Source organism: Perissodus microlepis, chromosome 4 (assembly GCF_051167445.1).
Source record: "Perissodus microlepis isolate ML-2025 ecotype Zambia chromosome 4, ASM5116744v1, whole genome shotgun sequence".
Lineage (NCBI taxonomy): Eukaryota > Metazoa > Chordata > Actinopteri > Cichliformes > Cichlidae > Perissodus > Perissodus microlepis.
The window spans coordinates 7,736,910-7,760,373 of NC_140464.1; the positions used below are offsets into that span (position 1 = coordinate 7,736,910).

Consider the following 23,464-nt stretch of genomic DNA (forward strand, 5'->3'; position numbering starts at 1 on the left):
ATTTTTTTTAAAAGTAATAAGGCCGATATCTACATTTTTTAAGAAATTATACACATATTCAGTGTTTCTGACTGCAAAGTAGTTCTAATAAAAAAAAATGTATAAATAATAATCTGGGCTTTCAATTTTATGTTTTGAAAACCCTGTTAAAAAAAACCCCAATCAGCTTATCAAGCTCCTTTGTCAGAGTTGAACTTGTCAGAAAAGTTATCATGGCTTACTCGTGAGACCTGCTATAGTAGAGAGCCTTGAGTTGAAGGATATGAACATGCCAAATAACCTGTAATGCAGCATTAAAGATTTTACATTACAAGGGTTTCACACCAAGTACCACTTAAAACAACTAATTTATAAAGCTTTTTAATAACGATAGGATAAAGTTTGAATTAGGAGTGAGTTGCCAACTCTGTGTACAGGGAAAAAAAAATCTGATATTAGAAAATTTAACTAGGTCTGTTACGACTGAGTTCTCCAGTTGTCTTCAAATACAAAATACATCAACTATTACTCAGCTTGCCACCGCAGACACACAAATGAGAACCCACTGAGTGTGGGCTTTAAAAATAGCTGTATAAATGCTGACCTTCATGCAACTGTAAAAAACCAGAAGTCAGAAAAATCTGTAATTGTAATCAGATTTATAACTGTTGCATTGAGCTTCCCTATTAGTTTCTTCAGACTGTTTGTGTCCATTCTTTGTTTCCTTGCCACAACTTTCATTTGCTCAATTATTGAAGAATAAATTATAAGTCCCAAAAAGTTGATTCTGTTCATCTGGACGTAGCATTTTCAGTGGGAAAAAATACTTTATAAAGTTAGGGAAACCTGCAGTCATAAACAGAACATTTGCATAATGACTGGAAATAGTGACTCAACCCATCTGCAGCCAAATGGGGCTGAATGCAAATTTCATTCATAGTCAAATAAATCGATTCTAAAGGAACATCGAAGGGACAAATAATTAAAAAGATACATATGCTCATGAATACACCTGCATTTAAAATGAAGATAGAAAGAAAGATGCGATGGTAACCCCATCACACAGAAAACAAGAACAACAGACACATTTTAACCAATAGTATTTAATGTTTTATGCAACTTTCTGCTAAGGCCCAATCTCCCCCAACAGTACTATAAAGTAAACCAGTCCCTTGCATTTTATTGGCCAAAAATAAATTCAAACATACCTAAATAAATATGTGTGTTTATGGTGGGGGAGTGGGGAAGGGGGCAAACAAAACATTAACAGTTCTAATTAAAGGCAACTTGAAAAACAACAGTTTTCCCCATTAAACTGGTTTAAATTGAGAAGTAAAAAAAAATGTTAAAAGGGATCTCCTCTCAACAGCTTCCACCCCAAATCAAGTAGCACAACTCTAAAACCATTCATTATAAAAACAGAGGTGAAACACTGCCACCATCTGGAAGTTATACGCTTTGGTCACAGGAGTTTGACGAGGATATGCGAGGGAGGGGGTACATGAGACTGTCAACTCTGTCCCTCCTCGTCACAAACTATTCAGGTCTGGAATTCATTCGAGGCAAGGGTTCCCAGAACAGCAGGTTGAATGACATAGTGCCACAGATATTTAGGGTTCAATACAATAACAGCCCCCCGACTGGTTCCCTCAGTTAAGTTCAGGGAAATGAAAACAAAAATATTTGAGCTAGCGGAATTCAGACTACCTTGGACCAGAATGGCTCATGCATGGATGTATCTGTGAGTGTGTATAGGTATGAGGCCTTCCACAGTCCTTTCCATCTGGCCAAGCTGAAGCAGTTCTATACTTCATTTTATTTTCTCTTTTTTTTTCTAAAGCAGAAAAGAAAGCTCCGGAACATTGAACCCCATTTTTCACCAACACGCTGCAAAAACTCGCCCCTTGCTATGTGAGTCATCCAGGGCTTTGACCCCTAGAACGATGTCACCCTTTTGAGAAAGCAGGACAGCTGGGCTGGGGTAGATGGATATGAGAGGGATGAAGGGTGACATGTTGTCTCCCCAAACCATCCATGACTTCTCACCCACCCCTTGCTGCCATCTGACCAGTTTCCCCTTGGGCATTTCATGGCAGGGTGGGATGCTGTTAGGAGGGGGTGACACAGTATGGCGTTGCTCCCGCCCCACCCCACCCTTTTAAATGAATTCAGTTCACTAGTCAGTTAAGGGGCGTGGGCTCAGTTTGAGGCGCTGCTGTTGGAGGAGCTGGACGTGGAAGCCATTGCCATGCCTGAGGTGCCCGACGAGGCCACTGACTTGCGGATGTGGGGCATAAGGAAGGGGTCACTGGCCAGCTGGTGCACATCGATGCGGTCCTCCTTACGGTAGACTAGACAGCGCCTTATAAAGGCCTGGAAAGTGAACGAAAAACAGGGTGTAAGGACAGTATGTGCACTTGACTGCAGAGATTTTAAGGAGAGAAAAAAAAAAAAAGCATTACAGTTGAAGTATTTGAAAATGCAAAGCCAAAAATCATGAGTGCAATACCTTAGCTTCAGGTGTGACTACAGGTTTAGGGGGAAACTGAACTTCTGTCGCCTTCAGGATGGTGTTTTCCTGTAAAATGTCCTGCTGGGACTGATTGTGGCCAAAAGGCTGCAAAAGCAAAAAGCGGTTAAAACAAACAAAACAAAACAATAGGCTTTTTTTGACACAGGAGAGTGAAAACAGTTTAGGAGGCATTTGCAATATATTTCTAAGGGGTTAAATTGAGGAATAAGGATGAGAAACTACCAAATGTGCAGTTTACCTTTTAAAAAGAATGGCCTACAGAGATATTTGAGAGTTACGAGTGTAAATGTTTGTGCTGATATTTTTGTGTTGCTGTTGGACAGTATGTTAGCTTTAATGAAAAGAAAAAAAAAAAATGTAGGCATGCACAAACATTGCTTCTGCCTGAGCCAGGTCAGTCTCTACGTGCCATTTAGAATGTGTTAAATGTGATAAGAATCAGCTAAACTTTATTAATCCCAGAGGGAAATTGAGTTGTCATAGCAGCACACATACAACAGACAATAAAGCAAATAAAATGAAGCTTAGAACTAGAGATACAAATAGATAAACAAAGAGGCATAAATATAAACATAGAAAGGAATAACACCAATATTTCTGGGATATTAAATGGATGATGCAAACAAAACAAAAAAAACCAAACCAATAATCCCAAGTTGATCTACAAAAACTGAATATAAATAATGCACATGCACTGTTATACAGTGCAGTTACACTAAGTTTCTTTTCTCTAAAAATAAATGTGAAAAAAATAATCTAAAATTATCCCAACTGCAGCTCAGCTGTCTTATTAAAATGTTTATTCAGTTTCCTACCTTCCGGCCATACAAACACTGGTAGAAAATGACTCCCACAGACCACACGTCAACTTTATTGGAGATTTTGGGTGGTTCCTTGCCAACAACGAAGCACTCTGGGGGAAGGTACCTAAAAAAGAAGACGGGAGCCATGTTAATATTCATGAATTTCAGCAAGCCCAATTATACTGTCTGGACTTTCAAGGTGCATTCAATAGCATAACAATTATTTAAATAAACATTGCACTCTAAATAAAAACCAGGCAATCAGAGTTAAATTGCAAGATGACCTTTACATATGCACTTATACACAAACCAGAAATGCAGAAACAACCATTAACAAAAACCACAAAAACATTACAACTATTAGGAGTAGAGGACTGCTTTAAATGCTTTTTAGCCACAACCTCACTTCAGTTTTTTGTTTTACATGCATTATCCTGATTATGTTTTCTCTCCATTTTTCCTCCATTGTTATGGTATTATTTCTCGACCATTCAACTACAATGACACAAACACTGAATATTTCTACCCTGCCAATATTAAGAAGAAATGCAGTTATTCAACATAAGTGACTGCAAGTGCCCCTTAATTTCACTCCTTTGCAATTTCATTACCTTCAGACAATCCAGACAGTGTGCTGTACAATCTGACAAAATTCCCATCTCCATTGACAATAAGCCTGCTCAGCTTTCATTGTGCAGCTGTGTCATATTCTAGCTCCATCCCAACTCTCAGAGACACTCTATGGTTTCTCTTTACCAATCCAGTCTTTAAGTCTGACGTCATTAGCCATGTCTGGGCCCAAACTCTGCTGCAGGTCACCAAGTCAAACGATCACTGCAGCATTACTAAGAGTTGAAAAACTGTCTAAATTCTTTCATCTGTAATAAAATGATCAGCATTGCTGCTTTACCGGGTGTGACAGTTAAGTTATTATCCAGACATCCATGAAAACAGAATTTATGAAATTTAACAGCGCTAGAAGTTAGCAGGAAGTTAGCTCGCTAGCTTCCATCTAAATATAATATAACATGTTCTGACTGAGTAATTTCTGAAAAAATTAACACGTACAGCTCTGCTATCACTTCCAACATAAATGAAGACAGGAAAGTAAACAGCAGTGACATTTGTAGGGTTACTGAAGTTGGGCTAGCTGGTATATAATGATGTGTTACGTGATCGCTAGTGACACAGCTATGTTAGCATAATATAAACAGTGAGACTGGAGGGCGAACGCTAACGAACAAGGACTTTTTTCCACTCGATAAACGTTAATGTGAGGGTTCCCAATGGTTAGTGGCAAATGCACTCGGATGGCAGGATGCTGTAAACGGGCCAAATTTCAGTCAGGAGAACAACCGAGATAATCCATCCACAATACAAGGTTAGTCAATATACTGCTGCATGGGCTGGGCTGTAGTTACATCATAAGGGTTTAAAAACGTAGCTTTAAAATGATTAGCAGTAATAAAAACCGAGAGAAGCCGACAGTGATCACTGACTGTTTTTAGGGGCTTGTTGAAATTAAATAGAACAAGATACAGAGCACTAAAACACTTTAAAAAGCAGCCTTAGTAAATGCAGACTACTTTGGGCCCGGAAGCAGGATTCATCACGTCATCATTTAAAGACCAGATAGCTGTTGTGTGAAAATTTCTCTCCTACTAATCTGCGGAAATTCATTGGCTAATTTTTATACAAGCTTTAACAATTAACAGCAGGCTCGATAAGACTTGTTTTCCACTCATGTACATTAGTTTCTGACTTTTCTAAACACCGTTATCTTTCAGCGCAAATCTTACCAGTACGTCCCTGCTCCCTGTGAAGTCAGCTCCATCCCATCCACCGAGTTGTAGCTGTCATCATCCATGATCTTTGACAGGCCAAAGTCTGTGATCTTGATCTCCCCGCAAGCAGTGCCGTTCACTAACAGAATGTTACCTGAAAAGAGAGGGGAAAAGATTCACAGGCACGAAAGAAAATATCCAATATAAAATAAGATGGCAGCTAGCACAGTGGATCTATGTTTAGCACTTCTATTCCACAAAAAGTTCAAACCCAGGCAGGGTCTTTCTCTGGAGTTTTCATGTTTCTCCTTGTGCCTGCACAGGCTCTCTCTAGAACCTCCAGTTTCTTCCAACATCAAAAAACATGCCAGGTTAATGACACCCAAGTCAACCCACAACACTCTTGTAAAACACATTGCTAATCTTAGAAGGTTTTTTTTACTGATCAAGGTATTAAAAAAAAGAAGAAAAAAAAAGTTACTTCATTATGAATGAATGAGGGTTTGCTCCTTGTTAATAACCAGTGCAGTGCACTCTATTAGGCAGTTTAAAAACTGCTGCAGCAGGAAGGCAAGTAGTTAATTTTACTGATGGTATTACTATTTATTGAACATAAAGAAGAAATGTGCCAAGCTCTAACAATGCAAGAGCAAAAGTGAAGACTTACCGGGTTTAAGGTCGTAGTGGATAATAGGCGGTCTGATCTCATTGAGGTACTTGAGGGCATTAACGATCTGCATGATGATGGAGCGGCCCTCTTTCTCTGACATTAACTTGTGCTGCTTCAGGTAGAAGTCCAAGTCATTACCCTCACAGTATTCCAGGACTGTGCAGAACCTGTTTCAAAACAAAGACGAAGTGTTTAAGCACCTTGGCAGAATGTGGTGCAAGTTTCAAGTATTTGTTTTAAAAGCAATGACTTACGAGTCAGTGTCAAGTGAAAAGTAGTCATAGAGTTTAACTATTCGTGGGTGGTCCAGCTCTTTATGGATTCTATATTCTCTGCAAGCATGTCTGAAAATAAAGGATTTATGCAATGAAGTTAAAATGAAGTGACTTTACAATGGCACAGAAGATCAGTCAAAGCTGTGTTAAATATACCAAAGTATTGCCTCAAAATGGCAAAGCACTCACTTGTGATAATTTTCCTTCTTCTCATCCCTCCAGTTCTTGTTTAACTGGTGAATTTTGACCGCAACGTACCTTTGCTCTGTTAGGTCAAAGGCCTGGAAAAAAGTGAATCAGTAAGCATCTGTAGCAGCCATTGCTTCATTAGGTAAAGCAGAACTTGAGATTTAAGTCCTGTTTATTAATATTTTTTTTTAAAAACATTCAGGCATAATCGTTTACTTGAAAATGCTGTAAAGGCAGCAAAACACGGACAAAAAAAATATATGAAAATGCAAGAAAAGAAAGAAAGACTGATCAGTCTCTTTCCTCATTACTCACTCACCTTGTAAACTTCACTGAAACCTCCCCGTCCAAGTAAATGGAGTAGCAGGTATCGGTCATTTAGCGTAGGGTGATCTTTGAATCTGCACAGAACGGAGTTAAAACAAAACAAAAAAAAAGTATTAGGAGCAGAAGGACACCTCAGATTATTTTGGTGGAGGAGAGAGATGAAGAAAAAAAGAACTTTCCAACACTGAGGGCATTTTACCCCAACTAAACAATCTGGTAACAAAGCAATATTACTGACCTGGAGCCAGAAACTTGTTATCCATTTTAACATAGAACAACTTTGAGTGAAGCCAGTTACACTGACACGGTGTCACTTTAACAGCAATGCTATGTACATTGTACCCCTGCAAAGTCAGTTCAGAGTTCATGGCCTCAGTCATTCGTGAATTTTTCCTTAGAACCTAACTAATAAGCGTTCGTAGACATTCTGCAATTTTGCAGAAATGGCAAATATCCTCCACAAATTTTTATGGCCCTTTGAACGACAATAAAAATAGGCACTTATAGGCCTTTTATTTTTATTAAATTCACAGGTACTCTAGGAACATATCCCCAGAAAATTTCAGAGCTTGACTGTACTCCATGTCTGAAATGGGACTAAGAAATCTTACTGGGAATTATCTTCATTATGGATCCTTTTCAGCTCGCGTATGTGAAGATTTCGCACTCGCTCCAATCTCTCTAGCTCTGCTTGGATCTCAGCCTCTTCCTGCAAAACAAAATATAAATGTCAGAAGCTTTGCAACAAAACAAAACAACTAACAAAAAGGTCCATAATGAGCAACTGGCATCAAAAACATGGAGGATTACCTTCTTCAGATGGCCTAATCTTAGCTTAAAGATTTCCTCCTGCTCATGGTACTCTGCCTGTGATAACCTGCAAGACCAAAAAAAAGAAGAAAAAATAAAAAAGGCAGCTCCAAATAAATATACAGAGGGATGATATCTGGTATAAAAGAGAAAAGAAATTAACAAAAGCATCATACGCTTCACTTTCTGCTCCATTGGCCTTGCTTTTGCGTTTGTTTTGCTCAAGGCTTGGTGGTGGAGTCTGAGCCATGGAGGGTGGCTTGCGTTTGGCTAGCAGCTTCCTCTGCCTTTCGATCTCCTCTCGCTGGGAGTTGATTCTTTCCTGTTGTCTGGAAATAGACAATACATTAGCAGGAAAAATGGACCGTGCACCTCCCATTGTTTTGTCTTTCATGTGCTGTGTATCATTTGAGTTCTCTCTTTCTTTCTGTCCCTTTTCTTTTTCTATTCCTCTGCTTTCTTCTCCCATCGTTCACCAACCTGGCCTTCATCCGCTAGCCGCTCCAGCATAATCCCCACACAGAGAATAATATGAATAATAAAATAAACTAAAATAAATATATAATACAAAAAGATTAACAATGGGAGCCTACAGAGAGTATAAGGTGCTCCTGTTAGGAAAGCAAATGTGTTTGACACAACAAAGCATTCAAACTATGATTCTGCTTGCTACAAATGCTGGAAAAACAAAGAAAATCTTTTTTCCAGTTGGATTTTGACATTTAAACTAGCACAAATACTTAATGCATTAAACACGAAGAGCCTCACTTGATAAGATTTTGGAAAGCATATCCATCTGTCCACTGCTCAGTAAAAGATGCACCGTGTCTCACTGTGGTGAAATGACCCAGTCGAAGCCTATCCTGCATACTTTTATCCCGACATGCCATCTTCTCTTGTTTAGACTGGAATAAGGGGAGGGAAGAAAGGCAGGCATTAAAGCTGGAATATTTATTGTGAAGTGCCGTATTTCAGGATTTGTTCAAGTAGCTCATTAATTTAATGACTTATTCACTTTGGAAACGAATAGTTTAAAATTACATCAATGCATAAACATACCTTTTCAATCAGAAGCTTCTTGGACATGGTCACACACTTATTTAAACGTTCCTTGTATCGCTCTAGCATTCTCTGTTGTTCATCAATTTGCCTCCTCAGATCACAGTTGGCCTGGAAGAGAACATAATCAAGCACAAAAACGTTCATATATGAAGAATGAACAAAAATAATACTTGTTTATAAAAGCAGAAATGTCAACTCTAACATGCCTTGAGTGAAAAAAACCAAGACAGAAAACATGATATTCTCAGAACTAATGAAAATTGCAAGCAGAGTAGCAGGGGTGAAGTGTAATGAGATTAGTACCCGCAACAAATCGTCTATGCGGCCCTCCTTCTTCTCCAGGTCAGAGTTCTTGTTGTTCTCCATTGCTGTTAGTTTCTCTATAGTAAGGTCAGACTAAAGGGTACATTGAGCACAAAAGTGTAGGTTAATGCTGGCTCAGTCTACATCACAGTGAAATGCAGTGCAACAAGTAGTTTCATCTAACAATATCTTCCATCTTATAATGACTGCTTGTGACTTGTTGGTATATATGCTGACTATTTACCAACTTACAATTCAAATAAGAGTTAAATCAGACAAACAACAGCTGGAAGAGCGTGTCCAGTACCTGTGTGGCTTTGTGGAGCATGTGAAGAGAAGGAGGCTTCAGTGAACAAGAGGAGTGTTCTGTGTTGGAGCTGACGGATGACGGGCTTCCTTGCTGCACCTGGAAGATAGAAACACTCATCAGTCGCCTTCATCACAATTGTTGTGATAAAACATGGTAGCAATCTGGAACAAGAACATTTATGGAAACCGCAATCTGAGAGTAAACGAGAAGCATATGAGATAAAATAGGCAAGTCTAAAGTTTTGGATGACAAAAAGAAGCTCAGGTGTATTAAATAATTCATTTTACTTGGAGAGATGCACGGCCTCTGGTTTACAAAAGTAGCAAATGTGCAACAGGTTTATCTAAACTCTTTTTGATTATAACATTAATAGCTGCCTTTATGTTTGACAAACGGTACTAAATAAGCCATTTCTCATTCAATACTTTTTTTTCCTTGGTTTTAACTGCTAACTGCATTGTACTGCACCAAACACAGATTCTGTACAGGGGCATTTATAGACCACATTTGATTCTTCACATCTTCTTAATAAGACAAATGAAAGAGACAATGGAAAGAGCTGAGATTTGAAAATAAATAAATAAATAAATAAGAGTAAAGAAAAGCACAAGAAAGACCATAGAGCAAACATGCTCACCATGACAGGGGGGTTGGACAGAGAGTGCTGTGGGGAAGAGCGGACCACTGGTGGAATTCCCCTGGCAGGGCTGGTACCAGGACCGCTACCTCCCGCAAACTGATAGACAGGTAAAGGAAGAACGAATGGAAGAAGAAAAAGAAAAAAAGCAGTTCAATGGAAAAGACCAAGGTGGCTATAAGAAGGTGTTAGAAGATATGTGAAATATTATACCCCCCACACTGAAGCACTCCAGAGGATGTGAGCTTAGCTGTTCCCAGCACAAAAAAAGGGAGAACATTTTCTGCCACTCACCTCAAAATAATCACTAATTTTATGTCCTCTTGCTCCTGCTTTGGCTGGAACAGAGAATCGAGGAGTTCAGAAAAAGCTGAGGAAATGTGGGATACATGATAAAAAGAACTCAGAGACAATCCTACCTTGGCTGTCAAAGTGGTCTGCTTTGCGTTTCCTCACTCTCTGGTCATTTGCCTTTTTCTCAGGAGTCTGTGAGGAAAGTAGCATGCATCAGCCAAATGCATTACAATGTAACACCGAGAGATGGGGTTGGCATTAAAAAAAACAAACATAAACAACAACAAAAAATAATGCTGTAAGGGTTGAGACTAACCTCTAGCTCTTTGTCACTGAGAGAGCCCACACTGCATAGACTCTGATTGGATGACTCATTTTGATTCTGACCTGAGCCCTATTAAAAATCAGGTAAAAATACATGAGAGAATTTACAGAGAGCAAATAACCACACATATGCTTAAAAGGTGCAAGAGACATGTAGAAATAAAATTTCATCCTCAAAATGCATGCCCGTGTGTGTGAGAGAAAGAGAGAGAGAGCAAGAGCGAGAGAGAACGAGTTTGAAAAGAGAATAAAATGGGTGACAAACTGAGGGAAAGGATGCGGAGGCTTGGCTAAATACCATCACCATTAACTTCCCACAGAATGTAGACCTGCATCGGTTCTAATGCTGGTTCCCTAGGTGATGCCTGTCAATCAAGTGATTCACATCAAAATTCAGGAGGCACTGTCCAATCAGGGAGAGATACTTAGTCATTCAGAGCACACTAGAGCTCTCTCACTGAACCCTCCTAAAATGGCTGAACATTAGGCATGCTGCTGGGGATGTATTCCTCTGTCTCTCCGTCACCTTTAGATAATGTCATCTATTTTTCTCCTGTTCACTATAGTCTTAACTAGTGCCCCTCTCCAGAGAAAGACACTGAAAAGATGCCTTGCATCATTTACGAATGATAGTTTCTTTTTAACCCCCTCCACATTCATATCTTGGTTGTTTTACAAAAAAAGGGGGCACTTTTCAACAGATTCTAACCCCCCTATGCTCCATTATCAAAAGGTGCTCTACATCTTTGTCTGCAAAGGACAACAATTTTCATGCCAAGTCAGTGATAACAAATACAGTAGCAGTGCCACGAGGCTTTCCAAGGTCAAAGAAAAAATTCAAAACTTCTATGTAAGATTGAAGGCTTTTAGACCACCAACCCATATTTCTTCAGAGCGATTTGTAGAATTACTTGTCCCTCACTTTCTAAACCCCCCCGCACACACACATTGCTTGTCTTGTCATACAGGGTGGTTGTGGCATGATGCCTTAGCAAGAGCCGCCATCTTCTCTTCGGCAGCAGCCATGCCATGCTCTGGGCTCTGCTCTGCCTATGGCTGGCACAGGGCCCACTCCTGGCGCTGACTCTCCCCTAACTGTTCCAAGATCACCTTCCACAAAGACAGCTCCATCCATGTAGCAAGAAAGGGGTGTGAGGCTAAATGCTGCCTTCACTTACACCTGGTCAAGAACCATTTCTGCATTCCTCTTCTGCTTTCACTCCTCCTCCCTCTACCACCCCTGTCCCGTCTGTGGCCTTTTTGGCAAGCATCACCACTTGCATATACAGCCGCTACATCATGAGCCAGGGAGAGATGCCATATCACACCAGCCAAAAAACACAGACACAGCTCAACCTTCTCCAGAGACAGACAAAGAAAAGGAGTGGGGCCAAGCTTGTCCAGGCCAAACAGCAGAATGATACTGAGGCTGAGTTAGACAAAGAAAGGGAAGAGATTCACAAAAATGTTTAATTAAGAAAATCTGTAATTCTAATAAGCTCTCTGACTAGACTTCCGATGCTTCACCTTTGTGACATCTGCTGTAACACAAACCTTTGCCACACCGACCCCTGTGAAGCGAGCCTCCAGCAGCTCCTGCCGTCGGGGGTCCAAGCTATGCAGTTCTTCCATCATGGCTGCAGAGACAAGAGCACAGATTAAGGAAGGTGTTGAAGAGTGTGGAATATTCAAGTGGGAGTGAGGGTTCACTGTTTCAAAAGCCATCTTTTGTGATGACTCATGGCTGTTTTTAACTATATGGATGTGGAAAATTCCTGTTCTGAGTCATCAATAAGCTTGACAACAATGTTATACATCATGTGTTCAGCAAGTACCAGCCATAAAACTTTGTTACTCAATAATATATTGCACAATCTAGCCCAACATATAGCTAATAACAGACACTTAATAGGCATTAAAGACGTGGGCCAGATGTGTGTAGTGATTGCTTGGAAATTATAGCATCATGTGATAACGCCCTGGCATTATAGGCCTAAGTTACATGGCGCTGGAGTTATGAAAGGTCACTAATGGAGGGGCTGCCAAGTACACTAACAGCAATGGAAAAGGCCACAATAGACAATAAGGGTCCAGCTTGCTAGCTTGTGCAAAGGTTAACGTTACACGCCCAACACTGTGTTCTAAGTCAGTTATCTATGAATTGCATGGATTGAAATAAAAAGTGCAACCTGTGGTATCCATGTCAAACAGCCCTTAATTCTACTCATTACAGGTTTGGCTGGCTCAACGTTATAACGACAACATATTGATCTAAAAGATCCCCTGTGAATAATCCGCGAAGTAATCAGCCAAGACTGAAAAATGAGCTAAATGAGCTACAAGTCTATCGATGTTGGACATCACTTAGCGTAGCATTGCAATACAGCAGCTAACAGTTAACGTTAGCTAGTAACATAAAGATTGGATTTTGACAAACAATTAATGCTCCCAGAACAGACAAACGTTGATTATTCCTGCTCGATCAAATGGCTGCTTAAGCAAATAAATAGTAAATTGAACCCCGAAACAGTAAGGGGTTTTGTGAACATATTACATGGCTAGCGTTAGGTATCCAACGGGCTAACTCAAAAAAGAAGCATCTTCTCTGTTCTGTTTTGCCAGGTGCTCGTGCCACGAAGTCTCCATGTAGCGAGAGGCATACCCAGATATGTCATTTTGTTCGATAACCAACCGAAATACTTACTGTAATTTAATATTTTCACGGTCCTCTGAAGGGCCTGTTAACCCCGAAACTGTCTCTGTTGTTTCCCCCTGTTCTCGGCAGACCCTCCCAGGCTAGGCCGCATCCACAGCCGCGTCCCTCGCGTGCTTATTGCAACGATCAAGACACGGGAGCGCGCTGCGTAGCTCAGGGTTGACGACGGAGGATTCCCTCGGAGGCCTCGACAACTCCGGGTATCCCAAACCCGCCTTTCTATACCAGTTAGGCGGGGATCCCCATCACATCCCTCTCTCCGAGGACCATACCGTGCATCGGTCGGGTTATCTCGTTCCACACAATGGCGACCCTCGAGATCCTGCGTTTTTCACCAGGTATAAATGATGTCTTTAAGCTAGCGTTAGTTACCCCCTATCTTTATCTCCCCCGGTGATGTGATGAATTTAGGGTCCTGGGTGTCAGCTCGACCAAAACAAAGTTCGTCTCCAGTCGCCTTCCTCGCTTCAGGGAAGAAACCAATCTATTTCGGAAGTTGTGCTGTTGCAGGCGTTTCAGCTGAATCCGGATCGATTCGGTTCGGTTCTCATGTTTTTTGCAATGTAAACAATAATCAGTAAAATCTCATATTTTCTCGTGAGATTGGTCAAGTATTTTCACCTTCATCCAGTCCACGCCTGCTCCAAATCTCTTGTCTGGACCAATGGCAAATCCCTCTGTACACAATACAATTTACCAGCGCCCACCCACAGTTACTAAAAGGATCACTTATCAGAAAGTTCCCATCATGTTCACACCCACATACTTTACGGACTTAATATCAACAAATTGCTAACTGATTTGTTGTCTTTTTTCCTAACCAGCCAGTCAACCACTAAACGTGAGATGGAAAGCAAAGTAGCATCGGAAAAAAGCACAACCTTGAAATTTTCAAGGTATTTTAAATACTAAATTAAAAATAAACTTCATTTTTTTTTTTAAATTTATTTTTATTTTGCATGTACAAAAGGGAAAATCTTAAAAATCATTCCGTTTATTTCAAAACATCAGGAACAATATGTTAGAAGAGAAACATACAGGTAACCAGCACTTTCTTAAATAACTGAACTGAACAATCACTGAAAAAAATGTTTTTGTCTTTCTCAAGTCAAAGTTTGATTTAGTACTTCGAAATTTTGACTTACTAAAGGTGATATTTTAAGAGCTCTAGTTAGTAAATTGAAATTTTCAGCAACCCAACTTGAAATTTCGAGATAACTTGAAATTTAGACTTAGCTCTGCCTGGTAATTTTTTTTTTTTCCAGTGGCTGAAACAGGCTTCCATAAGAAAGTGACAAGACATGACTATTGCAGCTAGGACTGCTGCAACATCAGGAAACTTACACATAAAAAAAGTGTCCATCTGCAGTTTAGCAGCTGGGATAGTGTAAAACCTTTACAGTATGTAAATATTCTGTTGCATTCCCTTCATCACAAAGCTTTTCATGTCCACTCCATACACCCACTGGAAAAAGCAAGAACCACCTTCTCTTCACTTCCTAAATTTTGGCTGTAGTTGACAGTCAAGTCAGGTGGGTTCTCCCCACTTTCACACCCAGGTGGCTAAACTGGAGCCTGGCGGTACTTGCACTGAATCCACACCCTGTACATGGTGAGTTGCTTCCCTCTGTTCACCTGTAGCCTTCTGTCCACAAGGTTCTGCACTTTCTCCAGCTTAGCCTGAGTGAACAGCTCATGGAGCTCATCTAAAATGAGCACAGAAATATTTTTTGGATACACCATCAGAAAGCAACTCTACAAAAATAAACCCCAATAAATCTTTATTAAGACCTTTTTTGTACCTTGAGTAAAAAAATATACTTGCGTTCCATCGCCTCGGACATAAAAGTTTTCGGCGAGACACCTTCCTAAAAAAAAACCAAACCACAAGCACATTATTTTCCAGCAACTTGTAGAAAATAACATATCATTGTCATGTAAATAATAAGCCAGAACATGGTAATATTACATAATAATATTACATACAAGGATCCATTAATATATCGCCCTTTCAAACCTCAAATTCGAACTTCTTGCACAGCTGGATTTACTGTTACTTTTTGCATTTTAAGCAGTTCTTAATGCATTTTAAACATATTTAAGACCATCTCTCACTCATTTTCGTAACCACTTTTCTAATTCACTACCATGTGTTTTACAGATTTGGAATTACCTAAAAAAAAAAAAGCATGTTACAGCAGGTAAAAAAATTTTTTTAAAGACCAAACTGTGGAAAATTTTGAACCCAGTGTCTTGCAGAACTTTGTCCTAACCTTTCTTGAAGCGGAGCTGTGCCATATCGTAGCGTCCATAGTCCCTGAGCAGCATCACTCCACCGGGCTTCAGGAGGCGTGCTAGTCTACTGATGGATGCTTGCATCCTGAAGTTAGGGTGAAAGTATAAGAAGCAGTGAAAATTTAATTACTTCCACCGAGTGAAACCAAAGGAAAGACAAAAGGGAAGAGGAAAAAAAAGAAGTTCATACTTCTTGGGATGCAGAGCTGATAGAACAAAGATTAGCACTATAACATCAAGGGTTCCATCAGGGATGGGGTAATTGGCTTCTACATCGCTCAAGTCGTGAACAAAGGCATAACAACGCCCTGGGTCGTACTCTGGATTACTCTGATGACAAGAGGACAGTTTTAATTTATTAGCTAGATTACAACCTGAGAAATGATCATCCTTTCATGATCCCATCATCATTATCTCACCTTGACTAATTCCACAGCAGTGCTGGAGAAGTCACAGCAGTAAACAAAGAGTCCTGGATCACTGCAAAGGGCAAATTATTGTTTTATGGTGCACATTATACTGCAAGAGAAAAAATAAGATGTGTGCTTTTTAAACATAGATTCAAATGTTTTGCCAGCACTTACTTGTTGGTCTTTAGTATTGGAAAAACTGTGTTTCCCACACCACATCCAACCTGTACAGAGTTTTATATAAATAAAACAGTAAAACTGTTTCATGACAACAAATCCTCTTAAAACCTTTAACTGAAAATTTAGCTAAGTTTAGCTAACTTGCTTTCGTTATGCTGTCTCACCTCCAGTATGCGATAGGTGGCAGACGAGCCAGGAAAGTCACCATCAGTGTGAGCCAAAGCTGCATGTTCCCCGCTTTGCTCTCCATCCTGACTGTTCTGCTGACTTTCTACTGCACCAGAGGCACCAGGGTGCGATTCATGGTTCAGGCTGCACTGTGGGGCCAACTCTGGGAACTCTGTGAAGAGCCAGTGACGGTCTTTGAAGAAACGATTTTCGTGGATTGTGTAAAAGCCGTTCCAGTACTCATTGGCCCGGCTGTCGTATTCCTCTGCAAAGGTAAAGCAAAGCAAAGTAAAGCAAGCGTTTAAGTAATGGAGCATTATGTTGCCTTGCTTACAAATCACCACAAAACACTTTAAAGTACTTAATAAGACTATATACACAGTGTATCCAGGAAGTATTCACAACATTTCATCTGTTTCACATTTTGTTATGTTACAGCCTTTAATACTTCATAATGACACATAATACTTCATAATGACAAGGTGAATAAAAGTTTGCCTGAAATTCTTGCAAGTCTATTTAAAAGCAAAATAAAAAAACAAAAACAAACTATAATATCTCATAACCTGTAAAGTTAAGCTGAAGTTGAAAAAAGTGGTTAAAAATTAATGACAGCTACAATCTTGTTGTGCTAACAGCAGCAACAGAGATCTGGTCGCTTTCATAAGAAACAAAAAATGAAAGGAAAATGGATGCAACATTGGGGATGGCTGTCCTCCTGATCAATAAGCTATACATCTCTTACTGGTCTTTACTGTCACACACTGTGCGGTTTAAGTGTATAACTGCAATGATGCAACCTTGTTTCTCTGGAGGTAGCGGCTGACTGTTTTCTAAGACCTTCTTCTTAGCGGTTGCTTCTTGTTCATCGGTCCACTCCACATTGTCCCTGATGGTGAGAAACCCCCATTATCTCAAAGCAACGTGGCACACAAAAACACTCTCAATCCTGAAATACTTAAAGATATGACGCTTTCACTCAGATTGGTGATGGGTTGTAAGCAGGTGTAATAAAACCTGCAAAGTACTTTGACAGTTAGCCTGAACATTTTTACACAAATCTTTGCTACATGTTAAAGATGTTTTATATATAACTCCGTATTTAGATATGAAAGGCTGACCAATCAGGTGCAGAGAAATACTTGGCAATAATTTTATAGATGTTATTCAGCAACCAGTTCAACCCATGTCCCGTGATTACATTGTAGGAGAAATCCATATTCAGTTAATGTTATTTTAAGTGTTAACATAATGTTATGTTAACATTAAATTAATGTCAATGTTAAAAAATAACGGCTCGCAGAACTACACACAATTTATGGCAAGTCATAACAGTGTCCGAGTGAGCAGCCTTGACAGAGATGCACAGGAACATATGTCTGCTCCATTGGGGGGAGTTCTGTTAAAAGATACCGACCATGCGTTATGCTGGAAGACCTGTCGTGGGTCTGTAAGGAAACGTGTCCCGAACTGAGGTCTCTTCACATCACAGGTAGATGAATCCGACAGCGTCAACCAGGTTTCGCCGCTGCCTCCCTCCACCCCGTCCACAGCGTGGGGCGCCGCCATGTTGGAACTGACGTGCAGAAGAAGGGGCGGACGTTTAATTATGATGCATTCAAAGGCGAGAGGAAATATTACAACTAATGTGAAAAGCCCTAACAGCTGTAATAAAATAAAATAAAATAATAATAATGATACAAATAATGATACATATTTCAAGCTCGGATAGTAAAACTATCGGGAGATTTACGGTGTATTTTTTTAAAAAGAAGAGAGGCTAGTTTTAATTCTTTACACTACTCTTTTTTCACATGTTTCCACTTTGTTATTTTTCTGGTAGCACTTACAGGTGTTCATACACTAGAGGGAAACATATGTTAGGAAGATTTTCGGGAGGTTAATTTAGAAAAACTTACTAAAACCCGTCTTTAAAATACTCTTGTCTGATCGTGTAGGAAAATTTTAGATTCAGATTTTAGATTAGATTCATTTGATGACGGATATTTAGAATAGAATAGAATAGAATAGAATAATCATTTAATTGTCCCACAAGGGGAAATTTGGTTGTATCAGCAGCAAAACACACACACACACACAAAAAAAGAACAGGACACAGAACAGAAAACAGAATTTTTACATTTTTACATCATGGACAATAGTTACCAGAGCAGAGTACAGTACAGTTTGTTAAAATTAGCGTACAGATAGTGTGCAAACAGAGCAGGATACTGAAAGATGTTTAAATAGTTAAGAATATTTAGAATAATTAGAAAAGTGCATATTGTGTATTGTACCTGTGCATTAAAAAGTAGACATGTAACTTACAATAAGTTAGTGTATATATAAACTGAGAAAAAGTAATGTGCAGTTATAACAGTAGAAGTTGTTGCAGCACTGATGTAAACATCTATGTTTGTTGGGAGCAGTTCTGATTGTACAGTCTGACAGCTGCAGTGAGGAAGGACCTGCGGAAACGCTCCTTCATGCATCTAGGATGCAGCAGTCTGCCACTGAAGGAGCTCTGCAGTTCAGCAACATTTACATGCATGGGGTGGGAGACTCTGTCCATCAGAGATGTTATTTTGGCCAGAGTCCTTCTGTCTCCCACCACCTGCACTGAGTCCAGGGTGCATCCCAGAACAGAGCTGGCCTTCCTAATGAGTTTATCCAGCCTCTTCCTCTCAGCTGTCAATAAACTGCTGCTCCAACATACCACACTGTAAAAAATGACGGATGCCACCACAGAGTCATAGAAGGTCTTTAGAAGCGCTCCCTGGACTCCAAATGACCTCAGCCGCCTCAGCAGGTAGAGTCTGCTCTGACCCTTCCTGTACAGAGCATCAGTGTTGTGGCTCCAGTCCAGTTTATTATTCAGGTGAACACCCAGGTACCTATACGAGTCCACTATCTCAATGTCCACTCCCTGGATGTTCACCGGTGTCAATGTGGTGGGTCTGCGTCTCCGGAAGTCCACCACCAACTCCTTGGTTTTCCCGGCATTTATCAGCAGGTGGTTCTGCTGGCACCAGTCCACAAAGTCCAGAGTCCACTGTCTGTACTCTGAGTCGTCCTCACCTGTGATGAGGCCGACTATGGCAGAGTCGTCAGAGAACTTCTGTAGGTGGCAGCATGGGGAGTTGATGGAGAAGTCTGCAGTGTAGAGGGTGAAGAGGAACGGTGCCAGCACTGTTCCCTGTGGGGCCCCCGTACTGCAGACCAGCGTATCAGAGACACAGCCCTGTGTCCTCACATACTGTGGGCATTCTGTGAGGTATGACACCTTTTGCCCTGAGATAATCTACATTAAACAACTCTTATGTAAATCAAAATTTCCAATAAACCAGTAGTATGTCATTCTTTTATATGGCATTGTGTTAATGGGCCCATATATGAATATTCGTTTAAAATGTTTTTTTTCTTTTATATATATATAATGTTCAAATGTTCAAAAGTTACACATGCCCAAAGTTTTATGTTAGCAAGTGAACAAAATGCATTTTAAAGAAATTTGCGTGAGCCAAAAGCTGAAGTTTTAAACTGCTGAGTAGTTATATACAGCAGAATACTTCTTGAAGCTCAGCTGCATCATGCCCACTCATCTGTTCAGTCTGACTTTCAACTGCTCTGAATAGAACTACTTATAGACTGCTATAATGAAAAGGATGTTACATCCGAGTCTGAAAAGTGCCGCCATTATAGAAGTGCCTTAAACCTGTTATCTAAGCAGGAGGCAACACCTTTGGTTGCAAAAATGATGATAACATAATAACATGATGTTCTTTTTGTAAATCATAATCCCAGTTAGATTCAAAAAGAGGAATAAAGCACATTATGCTTTAGGACGGGCCTTTGTGGCTCACTGAAAAGAAGGAAGGTTTCATTTGTTTGCATCTCTTAAAAAAAGCACCAGACAGCCTTCACATAAAAGTCTTACCTTAGCATCACCCATTATGAAGTTTGATTTTCAACTAAACTGGTACTAAAAGACTAATATTATCAAGGCAATGGGCAAACATGGCATTTTTAACTATATGTCAAAGACATCTTCATCTTTGTTGTTGAGATTTGTACTGAAGTTACCTTGCTAGCCAGTTTAGCCTTTACCTATCTCATCTCAGAATCAGCCTACTACTTTGTGCCTTAAGTGTTAACACTTTCTTACATCCATTTAGAATCAAACAGAATTGTATTTATATATGTAAATACAATTATATTGTATATACAATTATATATATATTATTGTAATTATATATGTTAAATTATGGGTGCTCCATGCTAATTGTGGAAAATATAAATAGTAAGACAGCAGGAATAAATAAAAAAAACAAAACAGGAGACATATATACAACCAAGAGAAATGTATACAAAACAAGAGAAAGGCACACAATAGAAAAGGATCACTGGAGAACAAAGTGCTTGGAGGTAGTGCAAACGACTTGGTCTTAGTATAGATTATAGGCAGATTTCCAGAGCTAAAAGAAATGTCACTCATGTTGCTGCACACAATTTATCACAAATCTAACAAATAACCAACAGGGGGTGTCATATTATCAGAAACTGAGCTACGTTTTCATCCCAGAATAAAAGGTCCATTCAAACAATTCAATACACTAATGGTGCAAGGAAACAGAATAATAAAGAAACATTTTTGATAACAAACTCATATATCTGATAATAGAAACAAGGCTAGACACTGCAGTGACCCTTATGTTTTAAACTACAATACTTACCTATCCTTCAAAAGCAAGGGACACTAATTAAACACTCTTGCTTGATCAAGTTAAAACAATGTTCATGTAGGTGGGTGCTCAATTACTCCCCGTACAACTGTGACTGTGTGATCACCTCAGGCTCCAACATCATAGTCAAACACACTGACAACACAGCGATAGTAGGCTTAATCTCAAATAATGATGAGTCTGTCTACCAGTATGAGCTCAACCACCTAGTGAGCTGGTATAAAGGGAATAACCTTGAGCTGAATGTCTGTAAGACCAAGGAGCCAGTAGTTGACAACACCAGGAAACAGCTGAAAAGCTTTCACCCTCTCAGCATAAAATGTGCCCATGTAGAAAGGGTGGATAACTTCAGAAACTTGGTGTTTACATTTCTCAGGCCCTGTCATGGTCCTAGCACATTAGCACCCTGGTAAAGATAGCCCATCAATCCCTCTATTACTACAGACTCCTGAGTGCTCAGAAACACTTGCAGCATGGAGATCAGTTTGAATGCGGGCATGACCACCCGGATGGGGAACTGCACCCGATAGCACCATTTTGCCCTTAGGATGGTAATCCATAAAACCTAAGCAAATAATAAATGTGAAATTTCACAAACAACCAGAGATTCCCGCCACCCCAGCAAAAGACTATTTCATATGCTCCCATTAGTGATACAGTACCATGTGCTGGCTAAGAATGAGAATGAGCTTTTACCCTCTAGCCATTAGGATGCTAAATGAGACGGTGACTTTAGCCCACCTCGACCACTACCTACCTACCCTCTACACATCTATTCATCTACACTCGACTATAGTTGCCCTACTAGTTATATAAAAAAAACCCAAACCAAAACGTTTATTGTTTTTCAGTCTCTATTTGTGTTTTCTACGGAGCCCCGCAGGGGACATGGGAGAAAAAAAAATTAAGACGGACTTTTGCGAGATCTCGCAAAACTAACTCGGGATCTCGCAAAAGTCCGTCTTAATTTTTTTTTCTCCCATGTCCCCTGCGGGGCTCCGTAGTTTTCCTCTTATTTATGCACAGTCAGACTTTAATATCCCTTTGTGTAGGGATTTGGTTTTCTCATTGCACTTGCATAATTGTGTGTGACAAATAAACCTAATCTTGAATCCCTTGAGTGAGTTAGGTACATTTTTATGCTTAATGATTCATAAAAGAAATGGAAATGGTCAGGTACAAGGACTGGACTGAAGAAGACACTGAGAAAGTTTTTGAAACACTTTTAGAAGGCTTGTAGAACTATTGCTCAAGACTGCTTTAAAAAATTAAAGAAAACCTGGCTCCTTGGAAGCAAAATCTAAAGAAATGAGGGGTGGCTCAAGAGTTTTGTACAGTACCATAATTCCACTATTTCTGAAAGCAACATGTAATACAAGTACTGAAATTCAAATGCAATCATTTCTTGTTACTTTTGATTAGCATGTAATTACTGTGGCAAACACTGAATCATTTTTAACAGAGTTCTGCAAGACAGCAGGGCGTTACTTCACAGCTTTTTATTCTCCTAGTTTGTAGAGCAAATTTTACTCACGCCTAGCTGTGTTGATACGGGGATCACTATTAATCCTACCGCCTGTGTGACATCACAGCTTCACTAATCCTACATTCAGGTAAATATAATACAATAGAAGCAAATAATAAACATTCAACATTTCATAACAGCTAAAACTGCATATAATGTTAGGCCATTTGTAAAGTTTACCAATTTTAAAATAAGTCAGAAGTTAAGATATAAACCGGCACCTGCATGTGGCTGTGAACAATTAAATTACAAGTGGGGTAAAGTATCTAACCCGTTTTCCTAATATATGAAAAGACAGTAAATTCAAACAATATATTGTTTATGAAAGGGTTGTAATTTTGTAATGTAGTGGTTGACATATTTGTCAGGCTTACCTTTTGACGTGTATGTGCATTTTGTGTTTCCATGTTCAGACTGCTTGTAGGGGAGAGCTGCCTTTTGTTTTGTGATCCTGTTATGGTTATAGGTTGTATATTTTGTTTCCTTTGGAGTTAGGTAAGTTTCTTTTATTTTCGTATCAGGGATGTTTTGTTTGTTATGTTGCCCTTGTACCCTCAGTCTGAACCAGAACTTTAACACTAGCAGACCATAATTTTTTTTTTTTTTTTTTTTTTTTAAATAATACCATTTTGACTCCTCCTTCATTGTTTTAACTTTATGTTAGTCCATTCTAACCCCTGGACTAGCCTGGGGACATAACAAAGCCAGAATATTGAAATACTGAATGCAAAGCAGTTGAAAGCAGTACTGGGTAACATTTTGGATACTTGTAGTGATGGCGATATGTAGATAGAAGAGAAGTATATCATATTGCATGAACTGCATACTGTAGATATGTGAAAGAATATCCTGTGTGCGTCAAAACAGGAAGTGTTGACTGACTTGATAGCAGATAAGTTGTTGCAGAATATAGTTTCCAAAACACACATCACAGTGAAACTGTGTGCATGATCATAGCTAATTCATTATTAAAGCATTGCATAAAATCAAGTGACTATAGGCTTATTTTCTATTTCTTTTTGCAGGGATTTGATTTTCTTGCAATGCCTCCATAACAAAATAATTTTATTATTTTTCTTCGTATGAATAGAGTTGGGAGAAAACAAACAAAAACAATTAGCTCCTTGC

The 23,464-nt window shown here is 39.5% G+C and overlaps 2 protein-coding genes across 3 annotated transcripts; both read right to left on the minus strand.

Moving 5' to 3' along the window:
- Window positions 1-1,062: 1,062 nt before the first annotated feature.
- Window positions 1,063-13,701, minus strand: tlk2 (tousled-like kinase 2). Of its 2 annotated transcripts, XM_084925364.1 has the most exons (21): window positions 13,005-13,701; window positions 11,855-11,937; window positions 10,293-10,370; window positions 10,102-10,168; window positions 9,977-10,020; window positions 9,683-9,781; window positions 9,043-9,141; window positions 8,736-8,828; window positions 8,430-8,540; window positions 8,139-8,275; window positions 7,547-7,699; window positions 7,371-7,437; window positions 7,172-7,269; window positions 6,553-6,634; window positions 6,234-6,325; window positions 6,024-6,113; window positions 5,767-5,936; window positions 5,115-5,253; window positions 3,328-3,439; window positions 2,489-2,596; window positions 1,063-2,352 (listed from the first exon to the last, which is right to left on the minus strand). In XM_084925364.1, the coding sequence occupies exons 2-21, from the start codon at window positions 11,933-11,935 to the stop codon at window positions 2,179-2,181; spliced, it is 2,094 nt and encodes a 697-aa protein (XP_084781490.1). In that variant the 5' UTR covers window positions 11,936-11,937; window positions 13,005-13,701; the 3' UTR covers window positions 1,063-2,178. The 2 variants fall into 2 exon arrangements, with proteins under 2 accessions (XP_084781490.1, XP_084781491.1); XM_084925365.1 differs by lacking the exon at window positions 9,683-9,781.
- A 293-nt stretch (window positions 13,702-13,994) lies between these two features.
- mettl2a (methyltransferase 2A, methylcytidine) lies at window positions 13,995-17,658 on the minus strand. The gene is made up of 9 exons (XM_084925366.1): window positions 17,487-17,658; window positions 16,870-16,958; window positions 16,066-16,334; window positions 15,896-15,945; window positions 15,731-15,791; window positions 15,502-15,641; window positions 15,290-15,396; window positions 14,819-14,884; window positions 13,995-14,722 (listed from the first exon to the last, which is right to left on the minus strand). The coding sequence occupies exons 1-9, from the start codon at window positions 17,636-17,638 to the stop codon at window positions 14,580-14,582; spliced, it is 1,077 nt and encodes a 358-aa protein (XP_084781492.1). The 5' UTR covers window positions 17,639-17,658; the 3' UTR covers window positions 13,995-14,579.
- Window positions 17,659-23,464: the final 5,806 nt, after the last annotated feature.